This window comes from Sitophilus oryzae, unplaced genomic scaffold, assembly GCF_002938485.1.
Source record: "Sitophilus oryzae breed Bouriz unplaced genomic scaffold, Soryzae_2.0 scaffold_18_pilon_pilon, whole genome shotgun sequence".
Taxonomy (NCBI): domain Eukaryota; kingdom Metazoa; phylum Arthropoda; class Insecta; order Coleoptera; family Curculionidae; genus Sitophilus; species Sitophilus oryzae.
The window spans coordinates 74,458-89,383 of NW_022146613.1; the positions used below are offsets into that span (position 1 = coordinate 74,458).

The 14,926-nt window shown below is 39.8% G+C and overlaps 1 protein-coding gene across 1 annotated transcript; it reads left to right on the forward strand.

Annotated features, from left to right (window-relative positions):
- The first annotated feature begins 908 nt into the window (after nt 1–908).
- Nucleotides 909–10,127, forward strand: LOC115883425 (dual specificity mitogen-activated protein kinase kinase 7-like). The gene is given in 8 exon segments (XM_030901785.1): nt 909–1,133; nt 1,256–1,386; nt 1,388–1,516; nt 2,087–2,311; nt 2,531–2,710; nt 5,837–6,057; nt 7,900–8,043; nt 10,106–10,127. Coding segments are annotated over 8 exon segments (1,182 nt in total). The 5' UTR covers nt 909–1,003.
- Nucleotides 10,128–14,926: the final 4,799 nt, after the last annotated feature.

The window sequence follows — 14,926 nt, forward strand, 5'->3', positions numbered from 1 at the left end:
TAAATAAAATGCATAATAATATATTAAACCAAAAACTTTACAACTTAAAGTTGAAATTTTGGTTTAATTTTAAGTTTTTTTGCCATATTTTGAATTACGCTCCAAGATTAAATTACGCGCTAATGATAAAGAGAAATGTTTAGATTAACCAGAGATATAGAGGTAACGATAATGAATTTCGAAGAATCGCATCCAAAATTTTCTTATGCCATGGTGGCTGCAATCATAAAATAATTATGCTGCAATGTTCTGTCTTACGTCTACTGGGGGACAAGGGGGCGACTAATAGACTGCTAATCCCCAGGTATACAAGGTTTCTATATTTTATATTTCCCTATGGTTTCTATTTTGTGCCATGCCATTGTTGTAATTTTGTAGATTATTAATCACATTATTAATGCTAATAAGTGCCTCTCCATATAAAGAACTAAATTATGTCAAAAGAGTACAAATTTAAGATTAATAATTCCAGAAAATCTAATAACTAAAACATAGATCATATATAATTCGAGAAAATATATGACTTATTCTTCTTCTTCTTAAATACCTTGGCCCCACGTTTTCCAACGTCCGGTGGTATATATGACTTATTTTTAAAAAAAAATTTTAAATTTTTCTATTTTTGGCCACTTGTCTATTACGACATTCAGCCAGGTTATTTCTTAATATTTTAATTAGCGTTTAAAATTGGACAAATACAGACTCACACACACATTTAACACCCATGTCCGAGGCCGGAATCGAACCGGCGACCTTGCGTCTACTAGAATGCGGCGCAATCATTTCGACCACAAGGCCGACATATATGACTTATGTTACAGGACTTAAATTTTATTAAGTAGAAGAATTTGTCAAAAACGTCACTGTCAAAATTCTGCTCCTCCTGTCTCCTGTCAACTGTTATTTTTCGGGCTTTCAGTTATGTCGAATAAAAAGTTATTTTTTTTGTACTGAGAAGTTCCCGAAATAAAAATATTCACTATTGGCGGTGGGTGGATCGGAAATGTCCAGTGCCCAACAAAAAATCGACGATCTTTTGGACAGACTTAATCAGGACAGATCTCCAAGAAGCCCTCATATGAGCGGCCATACTCCCTTTGGAGGGTTGCCTCCCGCTAGACCTTCCTTACCCAGTAAGAATACGTTCTAAATATTTAAAAGCTTGACTTTTTATGTCCTCAGATCTGGCTTTATATTGTTCATAATTTTTCCACATATTGACACTTATTTTATTTCTATTTTTGTATTATTTTAGTTGGACTTAATAGCAACAGTAACAGCCCCACTATGCAAAGACCGCGGCACCTAGCATTTGCACATAAAGCGAACGATAACACGGAAGTTGAGAGAAGATTAAAAGAAATTATGAAAAACAGTGGTGATTTACTTAATAGATGATAAAGTGTACTATACTGATATTAAAGAAATGGAACATATTGAAGAACTTGGTAATGGCACTTGCGGTCACGTAGTTAAAATGAAACACAAGCCCAGTGGTAAAGTCATTGCAGTGAAGGTAATAACACTATACACAGTGTATTGCATCGCAGACATGAACATAAGAAATCCTATGTAAATTTTAAAATGATAAATAAAAGTTCCCTATTTTATTTTACAGAAAAATTATTTCAAATTTTAAAGAACTTATTAAAATGAAGCAATTTGTTCATTTTCAATATCTTCTACAAATGCTTTGAAAGTTTCTAAAAAAGTAATAAATTAATTGAAATAATTCATCCACCCCTCTCTGATTCCCAAAATTTGCTTCATTTTAAGGAGTTCTTTAAAAAGTCTTAAATAAGTTTCTGTTTAAAATAAAATGGGAAGCTTTTATCAGCATTTTTAAAGTTTACATGGTATCTTATGTTCTATGTTTCTATGCTCAGGTGGGCAATGCAACATATGGTATGTATCGTATGATCGAAAAAAAACGGAGTCCAGTTGGCTTGGAAATGAACATCAATGACATTCCCCATTTAATTTTACATACAAAATGACAGCGATCTTCATTTCATAGCCATCACTGACGCCGTTTTTATTCGATCATACGGTAGTTGTTACATTATAAAATTCTGTTTTAATACAGCAAATGAGGAGGTCAGGCAACAGCGACGAAGCAAAACGTATAATAATGGATATTGAAGTAGTTTTAAAATCCGACTGTAAATATATAGTTAAGTGTTTAGGCTGTTTTATCACTGAATCTGAAGTGTGGATTTGTATGGAATTGATGGACACTTGCTTCGATAAATTATTAAAAAGACTTAAGCAAGCAGTCCCTGAAGAGGTCTTGGGGAAAGTTAGTGTTGCAGTAAGTACCTAAATCTAAGGGGGCTAATAACAATCTAAATACAAAATTCAGGCCAATCTACATTTATTTTTTTCCAAAGTCACAATACTTTTTAGCGTAAATTTAATTTAAATCTAGTATTTTGCTTAAATCTCACCATTACCCCTCTCAGAGTCAGTATCTAGATGTACCACTGCCTTCCAATGAGACTTCCTTTAATAAAACATTGTTTTATTTCAGACTGTAGAAGCTCTAGCCTATTTGAAAGATTATCATAACGTTATACATAGAGACGTAAAGCCGTCGAATATACTTTTAGATAGTAAGGGAAACGTAAAACTCTGTGATTTTGGTATAAGCGGTAGGTTAGTGGATTCCATGGCTAAGTCAAGAAGTGCAGGCTGTGCAGCTTATATGGCAGTATGTATTAAATTTATTTAAAAACAGTCATTATACAGGGTGTCCCAGTATTCCGGGGACATAGAACAACTGCTTATATTTTGAATCAAAATAAATTAATTGCACACAATTTACCTCTATACAAATGTGCTTTGCCTTGTCTGGTAGAGGGCATTAATCAAAAATAAACCCGAACATTCACTAATTTAAAATTTATGAAGCTTATTGTCAAATATAATTTGTGATAGTAACATAAAATTCCATATTTTCGCCAACTAGATTATTTGCTCATACTAGATTTTATGCGCATACATAGCTTGATGTGGCAAAACGTATTTTTTGTAAGTCAGATTTGGCAACAAAACATTCTCAAAAAATATGTGCGATGACGTTGTTTTACAAAAGACAAAAAATGTAGTAAATACTAGAAGGACCGTCCGTAAAGTTGGAAAATATTTCTACTAAAATTTATGTAGGGGTGGGGGTCCTTTTCACCGTTTCCGCACATTTTCTTAATTTTAGTGGAAGTCTACATAGAAAACATAGACACCCCAAATCTCATTCAAATCGAAATAACGGTTCTTAAAATATCTTAAAAAAATATGTTTATTTTTTTAAAGTTTGATGCCCACTAGCGGACAAACGAAGCACTTTTGTATACCGTGCTGGCAACTGTTCCTTTTGGGTTGGTAGAAGATCCTTTTTGTTGAGTGGAAGTGAATCTATAGGGATCATATTAAGTCGGTGGGGTAAGGGATCTCATTAAGAAATACGACGGTGTGCTGTTGCGGCGTTGCCGGTACGCCTTTCCCTATCGAGTAAAGCAATTTTTTTTGTAAAAGGTTTTAAAAGACTTTTTTTTTTCGAAAAGATAACTAGATAAAATCATTAGATATGTTTCTGAGCATCTGAAATGGAATTATAAGGATATCGTTAGGGTGTCCATTTTTTTATAACGAGAAAACGTCAGTAATCGCGAATTTAAAAACTCAACTTTTTAACACGCTATAACTTAAGAACCATTTCAGATATTGAAACTTTTTATTTTGAAGATTGGATCTTTTGCAATATGTTTAAATAAGAAAAATTCGATAAGGTTGTTTTTTCCATTCAAAATTTTTAAACAACCGATCCATTTACTTTTACTGCATAGCAAATTTTCAGCAATCGTGTAACTTTTTTATTTATAAAGATTTTCACATACTGCCTGCAAAGAAAATATAGCAGAAATGTTAAGAAAGCTTTTGAAAAAACTACAATCAGTTATTTCAAATAGATATCGATTTTTGAATTCAGAGTCCTAATAGCGCGACCACTGTCGAACACCAACTCAATTCCACTTATTTTTACTAAAAATGCAAATGTTTCTAACTTGCACTTAAAAATTTTCAAGCTATAGGGAAAATTACAACGATTCGTTAATAAATAAACAAATAAAGTATCACGAGACGTAATTAAATCGTGAACCTGAACGCATGATGTACACCTTTCCCTAGAACTTTAAGTATTGAGAGAGGTACTGATTGGGTCGACTGGCCGACTGCGACAAATCTGCTATATCCCCTTTCACGTCTCCTAGCAATGTGCACAGTTTCTCGGTTTATTTTATACATTTGGCAACGTGTTTACTGTTCTCTCTTTGTTCAGTACATTATAAACGCATTGTACTCTTCTTACATACGGAAATCTCGACCCAAGACTAACCTTTGCCAGCCTTTAGGGTGCATCCACACTATCCTAGAAACGGTGTAACGACCTTGAATATATTTCCAGAAATTCTATTGGCTGAAAAATTCATCTGTCAGAAATTTTATCTGTCAAATTCATTTGTGAAAAATTTCAGCCAATAGAATTACTGGAAATCTATTCAAGGTCGTTACGCCGTTACGCCGATACGCCGTTTCTAGGATAGTGTGATGTAAATTGGGTCCACACACACACACAATGAACTTATTTTGATTCCAAAATACGTAGTAGTTCTATGTCCATGGAATATTGGGACACCCATATACAGGGTGTTTCAAATTCGGCTGTCACCATTGGGATCTCGAAAACGGTAATACAGGATACAGGGTGGCTTAAATTGGTGTAAAGTTGCCTGTCAGTGAGCGCAATGATAATTCGTGTAGTAATTAACCTTATCTTTGTCATTTCCGGAAATATGGCGCAAAAACTGAAATTTTCGGTTTTCGTTTTTATTTTTTACGAGTTTGTTAGAAAAAATCTACAATTACACTGTCAAAGAAACGTTTAGCTCTATCCTTTAGCGACGCCAAAAAACACTTGAGACGTTTTGTTTTTTTTGGTACCATAATCCACTTTCTTTTTTTAAATAGAAAATTGGATTTTTTATTTCATTTTTTAGGGGTTTATGACCTTCAAAATGCCAATGATGTTTAACACACAGTCACCAACACAATAATCACCCGTATAACCATCTCTCTCCAACACATTGCCTCTTATGAGAATATTCTTCATTATACATTTTTCTTGGGCAAGTGCCCCACATTACTATATTTGGAAGGTCATCAAGCTTAAAATAAAATAAAAAAAACATTTCCGTATTTAAAAAAATTATGTTGATGATGGTTACAGAAAAAGGAAAGGTCATAAGTTATTTTTTACATCATCAAATGATGAAGCTAAGAAAGTTTTTTTGAGAATGTCTTTATAGATTTTTTCTAACTGTCAAACCAATGACTAAAGAATATAAGGACATGTAACGCCCATATACGGACTGCAGCAGAATTTGTGACCTTAGAGGCCATTCTTTTGATGGCAAACAATGAGTCATAATTTGGTCGCCAGCAACAATTTTAGCGATTTTTAAAAGTTTGTATGTAGTAAACTTTGTATAAACTTTATTACAATGGTGATTAGTTGTTCAGCTTTCAAGTGTAAACGCAGCGATAAGAAAGAACCAGGAGTTACGTTTCATAGGTAAATAAACAGTCCACTCCAACTTTTTAGCGTTTTCTCATTAAATTCGATAATTATTCTTCAATTTTAATTAACATCTATATGTACTTGATATGTGCTATATGTCGATACTAGTTTTGTACTGTTAAGCCATCCTGTATCTCTTACCGTTTCCGAGATCCCTATGGTGAGAGCCGATATTGACACACCTTGTATGTGGAATTTTAGCCCGAGAGGATAGAACCGGACCCCCAAAATCCCGATTACGATGTCCGAGCCGATGTATGGTCGTTGGGCATCACGCTGGTCGAACTAGCCACCGGTGTTTTCCCCTATCAAGATTGCAAGACTGATTTCGAAGTGCTCACCAAAGTTATCGGGACTGATCCGCCTTCTCTACCTAAAGATAAGGATTTTTCGACGGAATTTAGAAATTTTGTAGCTTGTTGGTAGGTACTTAAGGCCACACATACACTTCCGTTATTTTAATTCCCAGTTTCAACCGAATGGAGAGGACTGTAAAGGATGTCCCGTTTCAGTGTATTTTTCATGGTTTCTAGTTTATGCGTAGAGGTACAAAGATGAGGTTTTTACATCACAGTGCTACTTTTTGTTGAAACTAAAGATGCTACATACAGATTGGTCTTAGCCATCCTAGTTCCTGAAATACATGACGAATTTTAAAATAATAATAATAATAATAGCTCCCGTTATAGCGTTTAACGCCTTGGGAGTAGCAAGGTACAGCTTGCCATGCTAGAGCCGTTCTGTATACAAGGAAGGTAATGTGGCTAGCACTACGCTTCAACCGCCTATTATTACCTCAGGATTATGAATCCCAAGTACTCATTTAAGGCTGAGTCGACCTAGGTACCCAAACTATTTTTATTTTAATAAAAATAGTCGGCTGATGAAATGCCGGGTGTGGGATTCGAACCCACTATCTTGAGATTGGTAGACGAGAGCTTGTACCTCTACGCCACCAGGCACCATGAATTTTAAAATATTGTGCATATTTTTCGACCCCCTTTGTATCTTGGTTATGAGTCCCGTAGAGTTTTTCATGTAGTTCCAGTGGCGTAACTTTTTTTTTGCTAGGAGCTGTCGTTTTCGAAATATGACTGTAACTTATGTTTTTTAAGTAGGACACCCTGTATATTTTTTTAAAATTTTTGCCTTGTTATGAGCGTTCTAAAAATACTAGATATACTGTATATGTACTTATTTTCATAAACAATGTAAAAAAGGCATTAGTTAACTCCTTAACATGGGCGGCCGGTTTAAATTAGGTAATCAAAACAATCGAATATTTTATTGTTTATGTCAAATTTTGGTTACGCTTCGTCCTACATGGGCGACAAAAGCGAGCGAGCGACGCGACGCCGACGCGTTCGACAAAAGCGGGCGATGAGCTTGACTCGCGCGACATATTTCAATTGCCTACGATGCCGCTTCAGTCGCGCGAATCAGCTTCGTAAGAAAACGTTTGATAAATACGCATCGCTCGCACCGCCCGAATCGCGCGCTTTTGTCTCCCACGTAGGACGAAGCGTTATTGGCTATTCCGCCCTAAGTTTCTATATGTGAAATCATTACACAAGTGGCATTAGAAATATCAATAACTCTGATTCGCGTCGTGTTTCTGACAGCTGCACAAGTTCATTTTTAGCGCAGTTTATAAAGATAACACGATGGAAAGCAAAATTATCTGGGTAAATTAAATTAAATAAAATAATAATACTATTTTAAAATGGGTTGATTTATGTTAAAAAGTTAAATAAAGCATTTTTTACGTTATTTATGAAAATAAGAATATACTACATTACATTTTTAGAGAGGTCGTAAGATGGCAAATAAATAAAATACAGGGTGCCATTAAAAAGTCATAAATTTGAGTCATATTTCGCAAAAATGGCAGCTCGCAGCGAAAAACTAGTTACGCCACTGAATTCTACTTGAAAAACTCTTTGGGATTCAGTTTTTACCTTTTAAACAAGTTATAAGATAACCCAGATAAAAGGGTACTCGAAAAATGCAACAGTTTAAATTTCACCCTGTAATTCAGGAACTAAAAGGGCTAGAACAAATCTGTGTGTAGCATCTTTAGTTTTACAAAAAAAGTAGCACAGTGATGTGAAATCCGTCATCTTTGTACTCATAACCGAGAAACCCTTTAAAACACACGAAAAGGAGACACCTTAACCTAACCGGGCAAAATAACCAATGTGTATGGGGGGTTTTAATTGAATTTAATTTGAAGAAACCCCTTTCGATTTTTTTTTCGTTTTTAGTTTAACAAAAGATAAGAAGCAAAGGCCTAAGTATACTAAGTTGAAAAACCATATTTTCATTAAGAAATATCAGGAAACGGAAGTGAATGTCGGAGACTGGTACGTAAGGGCATTGGAAAGCGTCGGTGATAGGGCTGCGATAAGGTAATGTCGTTGCATGACAGCGTTTCTTTTTAAATCTCACACTGATTTTAATTCACTCTAACTCCCCCCTCCTGTTGAATTTATTTTAATCCGTTTTCGTTTTGTTAATCAACAGTTACTAGCTTTCCAGTTCTTTTCTATGTAGTTTTTTGTGTCGGTACAGTCAATGAGCGTTTTTTTCTCTCTTTTTATAGGTTTAACCTGTTTTTAACCATAAACAAATGTTTAAAATTAATAAATAAGCAAGGACAGTAGTATATATACATTGTGGTTCAGTTTTTTGAGCAGGATTTTAATGATAAACACTGATGTTGAGTGCTACCTCATATCTACGGTTATACCTACCGAAATCGACAAAATATCAAAAGACGACTTTTTATCGCCATTAAATGGCCTATATAACTGTACTATCAGGAGAAAAAAGTCAGTGGCGCACACATTTTTTTTAGAAAAATATTCCAATGGTAACTCATGCACGCGAATCTGCCAACGCTTTTTAGCATTAAAATATGTCGCAATTATAGTAACTTTTACCTTCAAAATTTATAGGTTAGGTTAGGTTAGGTTGCTGGGGTTTGGGATCATATTTGATCCCTCACTCGGAGGCCTTGGGCCCATTGCGATACCCCTGTATTGTTTTACCAAACCTTCCTCTCATTCTTTCTTTGCGTTAAAGCACTTCCAGCTCTTTGCAAAGTTCCCGATGTCGCTGATGTTGGCTTCTGCTGCTTCCTCAGTCCCTCCAAAAACCTTGCCCTAAAGTTTTAATGCGTCGGTATTCCAGTGCCGGACAGTGGCACAGCAGGTGCTCTATGGTTTCTTCTTCCTCTCCGCATTTCTGCAGTAGTCGTCGTCAGGAAACTTTCCATCTTACGAGGTTTACCCCCGTGGAACAGTTTCCAGTGACGACGCCTACAAATGTGCGTACTAGGTCCTTTTATGCTCTAGTAGCTGTTTTGTCTTTTTTGCTATCTACCACTGGCCATAGTCTTCGAGCTGTAGCACAGTCCTCACGGTGTTGCCACGTCTCTTGCTGCTTGGCCTTGATGGCAGTCCTATAGCCTCCTTCAGTGTGTTGATCGTCAAAAGTGGTGGGTCATCTGCCACGGCCTCTTTCTCCCCTGGCCCCGTCTTTGGCGAGTCTGTCTGCTTCCTGATTGCCCACCACATTGCTGTGGCCTGGCACTCCAGCACAGAGTAGCCCCACCCGACGCAGCCAGGACAGTGCTTCTCGGCATTCCATCACAGTTTTCGATCTCACTGATTGCATGGTGATGCTTCTTAATGCGGGCAAGCTGTCAGAGTATATCACTATATCCCCTATTGGTCTATCAGCAATTTTCTCGTATACAACTAGCCGCTTCCTTTATGGCGTAAACCTCTGCTTAGAACATTACAGCCATCCGATAGCCTCAAAAGATCGTCGGATGTCTAGTTTCTCTGAGAAGATGCCCACACCTGTGCCTCCCCTGAATTTGCGGAAGCATCTGTGTAGACTGCTATCTCTTGAGTGTTCATTACTCGGTTGCTTTCCCATTCTTCTCTTGTCGGAATGCGAATTCTTATCTTTTCTCCAAAATCATGTTTGGTGAGCATATAGTCCGTTTTCTGGTCTAGCAGATGTGGACTCGTGTTCACCATGATTTCCCTCCCTATCACTGGCAATATCCTCGAGTGACCGTAGTTGGTCTGGTTCCACAGATTGGATTCCCTTAATCTTAGGGCACCCTTAGCGGCCAGATCCTTTACGAGCCAGTCGATTGATTGCAAGTCCACAGAATTGCGCTTCTAGCGCAGCTTGCGCTGTGTTGTTCCTTGCTCCAGTTGTACCTAGAGCTGCTAATCGCTGTACTTTTTGTGAGGCTTTTTTCTATTAGTCTCTTTAAGTACTCCGGCTTCCCACCATACTAGTGCTCCATAAGTGATGATTGGTCGAACTATAGCAGTGTACATCCAGTGTATAATGTACGGTTGCAGACCCCATCTCTTTCCAAATAGTTTTTACATGCATAGAATGCATTTATTCCCTTTATCATCCTTTTCCTCCGTGTTCCTTTTCCAGGAAAGCTTCGAGTCCAGAATGATTCCTAAATATTTTTGTCTCTTAGCAAGTACAAAGTGTCTTCCCTTCCAGCTTTGGTAGCGTGAACTTGGGTATCTTGTATTTTCTTGTAAACAGAGATGAGCTCGGTTTTGTCTGGGCTGATGCCCAAACCATTCCTTTTGCCCATTCCGTTAACTTCTTCAGAGCAGATTCATGATGTCACTGATCGTCTGCAAGTCTTTGCCAACGATCAATATTACCACGTCGTCTGCATATGCCTTTATCCTAATTCCCTTCATTGTCAGAGAGGTCAGGATCGGGTTCATTACAATCAGCCACAGCAGAGGTGATAATACCCCTCCTTGTGGCGTGCCTCTTGTTGCACACTTTTTGGCTGAGCTGTTTCCCATCTCCGATGTGATAGTCCTGTTCTCTAGCATTTCTAACACCCAGTTGATGGTTAATTGCTCTACCTTTAGTTCCTCCATGGCTTTTTTGATCGCCTCTGTCTTTACATTATTGAAAGCACCCTCTATGTCTAAGAAAGCCACTAATGTGTATTCCTTATCCCTGAGGGATTTTTCAATTGTACCTACTACCGAATGCAGAGCACTTTCGACTGACTTACCTTTAAGGTATGCGTGTTGCGCAGCACATTGCTTCTCAATATCTGTAGTCTCCTTAATATGTAGATCTATCAGCCTCTCTAGTGTTTTCAGTAGAAACGATGATAGGCTAATAGGTCTGAAGTCCTTGGGTAAAGAGTGGCTTGGTTTACCCGCCTTAGGTATGAAGACCACTTTTACCTCTCTCCACTTCTTTGGAATATGCCCCAAATATAGGCATTCCCGGAAGATCCTGGTTAGTAGGGTATTGATGCTCCTTGGAGCTTTTTGCAGCATGATTGGTGTTATTTCGTCCACTCCTGCCGACTTGTATGGGCTAAATGAACGAATTGCCCATGCTACCCTCTCCTCTGTGATGGTCCTGCTGATCTTCTCCCTCTTCTCTGCTTCGTCCCCTGATCCATTGTCGTCTCTCGGCTCTTGCCGATCGATTTCGTTTGGTTCAGGGTCCTTGCAGCCAGGGAAGTGGGTCTCCATTAGAAGATTGAGGGTCTCGGCGTTGGATTCAGTCCACGAATCGTCTGGTCTCCTGATGTTGCTTGGTACCATCGGTTCTTTGGACAGTACCTTCCTCAGTCTGGCCGCCTCGTTGGTGTCCCTGATGGACTCACTGAATTCCTTTACCGATACCCATTTAGCCTCTCTTATTTTCTTTTTATATTCGTTGAAACACTTTCTATAAACGTCCCAACTTTCTTCCGTTTTCTCCTTTTGTGCTTTATTGTATAGCTTCTTTATTCCTGTCCTAGTCTGCCGTAACTCCGCGTTCCACCACGGTTTGGTGTTTTTACGGGGTCGGCTAACAGGGCATGAATTTTTAAAAGCTCTAATAAGCACTTCTCCTAATTTCTCAACCGTATTGTCTATATAGTCGCGATTCGATTTCTCCGGCATATGGGTTAGTTCCCCTTCGCTAGAATACCTATTCACGAGTTTTTCATATTTACTCCAGTCCGTCTTTCTAGGATTCCTATAGGGTTTAACAAGCGGGACTTCTCGTTTAATCCTAAAGAGTATTCTCCTATGGTCGGAGAAGGATCTCTCCAGATCAACCCTCCAATCCTCGACTATCAAACCCCGTCCCTCCGTGGTCAAGGTTAGATCTAAAACTTCCTGCCTAATTTTATTTGCAAACGTTGGCACGTTGCCTCTGTTGCATATAGTAAGGTTATTAGAAAGTATAAAATCCATTATTGACTCACCTCTTTCATTGATATCCTTGCTTCCCCATTGGACGTGATGGCCGTTGGCGTCACATCCTATCACCAGCTGTTGGCCCATTCTTCTGGCTTCTCGAACCAGATTTCGGACCGCTTCCGGCGGGGGATTCTCTTCGTCGTATGGCATGTATGCTGAGACCAGTAGAAGTTTGAACCCCTTTTGGTCCTCGCACGTGGCCACGCTCAGATCGTTTGTGCTGTAATGGGATAGCAATGTAAGCTTTAGTGCTCTTCTTGCTACTATACACGCTCTCTTTTTACCTGTAATCTGTGGGTGAAGTAGAATGTATTCTTTTGACCTCAGTCCCTGGATTTTGTCTCTTGCGATCCATGGTTCCTGGACTAAGGCCACGTCCACCTTCTTTTCACTCATGAACAGCATCAAATCCTCCGTCGCGGCCTCACAGTGGTTCAGATTAATCTGAACCACCCGCAGCCCTGGTTGACTTGGTGCCATTCTTGTCGTTAGGAAGCCTCGCCTTTAGAGCCCCGAGACCAAATTTGATGCTTCCTTCCGATTTCCTCAAGCGATCTAGTGATGCCTCGTCAATGGCGATCACTATATCCCTTCCTTTTCCGTTTGGACTGGCGACTGATGAGACTACCCTCCAGTCCTGTGTCCATAGGTTCTTATTTTGTCTCGCCAAGATCTTCATCGTTGTCTCATCCTTCTCCGGTACTGGAGGAGGGATCCATAATGAGATCGTTTTTCTTAGGGGCAGTTGCGATCTGGGAATGACCTCTAGTCGGGCTCCTGGCCAGATGTCGTTGCAGTTGCGGATTACTTGCGTTAGGAAGTCTCGCGACAACCTGTTGCTGCAACCCACAACTTTGACACCTTTCTGCCATCCAGCCCCGTCGAAGATCACTTCCTCGTCGCTGCCTCCCTCCTTTTCGGCGATAGCCATCAGGATCCTCGACTCAACCGCCATCCACCTTTCGGGCGTCATTTTGCCATCTAGATCAGCTCGATCAATGACAGCGACCTGACATTCGTCCGGCGAATCGAAGCTAGTCGAGGGTTTAGCCCTTTTTGCTACGTTTCCTTCTCCCTCGCCAGACCGACCCCTTTTAACCGGTATCTTTTCAGATTTTGGTTTTTTGGGGTCTGCTGACTTTGGAGATTCCACAATAGCGTCGGACCTCTGAAGCCTTCTCACCGATTTGGAGGACGGCTTCTCCCCTTCCTCAGGAATCACCTCCATTTTCTTTGACTGTTGGTCAGCCTCGAATTTGGAGATTTTTCTCTCGTTGAGCTTGATGAGGTTTCTTTCCCGTTCGGTCAAGTCTTCCTTCTTCTTCAAGCTCATCTTTTTCAAAAAAGTCTGAGCGTTCCGGTAGACTTTTTTGGCCTTTTGGAACGCCGTTAGACTTTTCCTCTTGATGCTTTTCCCTTGGCCTGCGTCGGCTTCCGGATTGAGCAGCCCCTCCTCGGAGTCGGAGTCTATGGAGAGATCATCATCGGTTGTCCCTCCGATCTCCATATTCTCCAGTCGAGAGGAGATACTCCCGGCGCCTTTGCTGCCTTGGGTAGCATTCTCCTGTGCACTTGTGGCTTGGGAAGATCCAGCAGCCAAGTGTACCACTGCTGGATCACTGTCGTCGTGTGAAAATGAGCCCCCCCCAGAATCCGAATGGGGCTCGGCCACCTCAGTGGAGGTGGGAGGATTTCCCAAAGTTGGGCTACCTCCTGGGGTAAAATGTTCCTTTTCACACCCTTCCATATCGCCGGTTTGGTTGAGATGTTGTTGCACTCAGCTGCTCGAGTTCGGATCGCATGCCGCGAGCTCGATGATGATGCAGTATGAGCTCTATTACCCAGCAGGCCATCTCTCCTACCCGCTGGGCACCATTGCTGCCGTTAGCCTACTGAGACGCGTCTATGTGCAATGACGCCATTCAGCGTTTCCCATTCCACGCGAACGAGGACGCCGGCAGTTGGAATTTGTGGAACTCAAAATTTATAAATAAGGCAGCAAAGAACACACATAGTTTGGTGGCCATCGTCACAAACAGCCAAGCAGCGCTAAAGGCACTCAGTTCCACGGAGGTCAATTCTGGACTAGTGTGGGATTGTGTGTGTGCTCTGAATACTTTGGGTGAGTGTAGCAATGTTACGTTAGCCTGGGTACCACGGCACGAGGGTCGCAAGGTTACTTAAAAGCAAAAGAAATTGCCAAATAAGGCTCATCAATGCATTTTTTAGTCCCAGAACCTTTCCGCGGCGTTGCAAAAGCAGTCACGAGAATGGCCACTAAACGATGGGTCTCCATCGAATCTCTAGAATAGTGGAGAAATTCACCAGGGCAGAGAAAGGCGAAAAAAAGACTCTAACCCCCTGCAGCTATGAAACAAAACACAATCGGACCTATGTTGATATAAAATGTAAATATTTTTTTACGTGAGGAATCTCCCCACGAGAGATATGGATATTTCCAAATATATTATAAGACTACTAGTTGAAGCCTGGTGCATGGCGCATCCGCCACGACATCAGGAAAAAAATATTTTTTTTTAATTAAACGAAAAACAAAAGTCCGGCGACAACAGCTTTTAGAACAGCCAATTAGCTATATTTTAGTAAAAAAAGCAACTTTCTAGAGCAAGTCGTTACTTCAGTAGAGACGACAGAGATAAAAATTAGCATTTTATATACAGGTTGTTAATTCGTTTATTACTCGCGGCAAGAGCTTTATGGCTGAAATATGGCAACCTCGGCGCTCTCGTCGATAGACGACGCGACGGGACGAGTCGGCAGAAAACCCTATGAGTGCATGCGTTCTCAATAGGCCATAGTGTTGCCCATTCTGTTCTCCTATAAGTAACTGTCCAGTTAACAACCTGTATGTAGATATTGCTAGTACCGTATTTACACAATGAGTGGAAAGTGAAGCCAAGGAAAAATAGGAATATCAATCTTGCCAAAGTCTATTCTTTTGGTTCAACACGATTTTTATGCGCACGCCCCAAATGAAACGATCTGATTCGTCTAC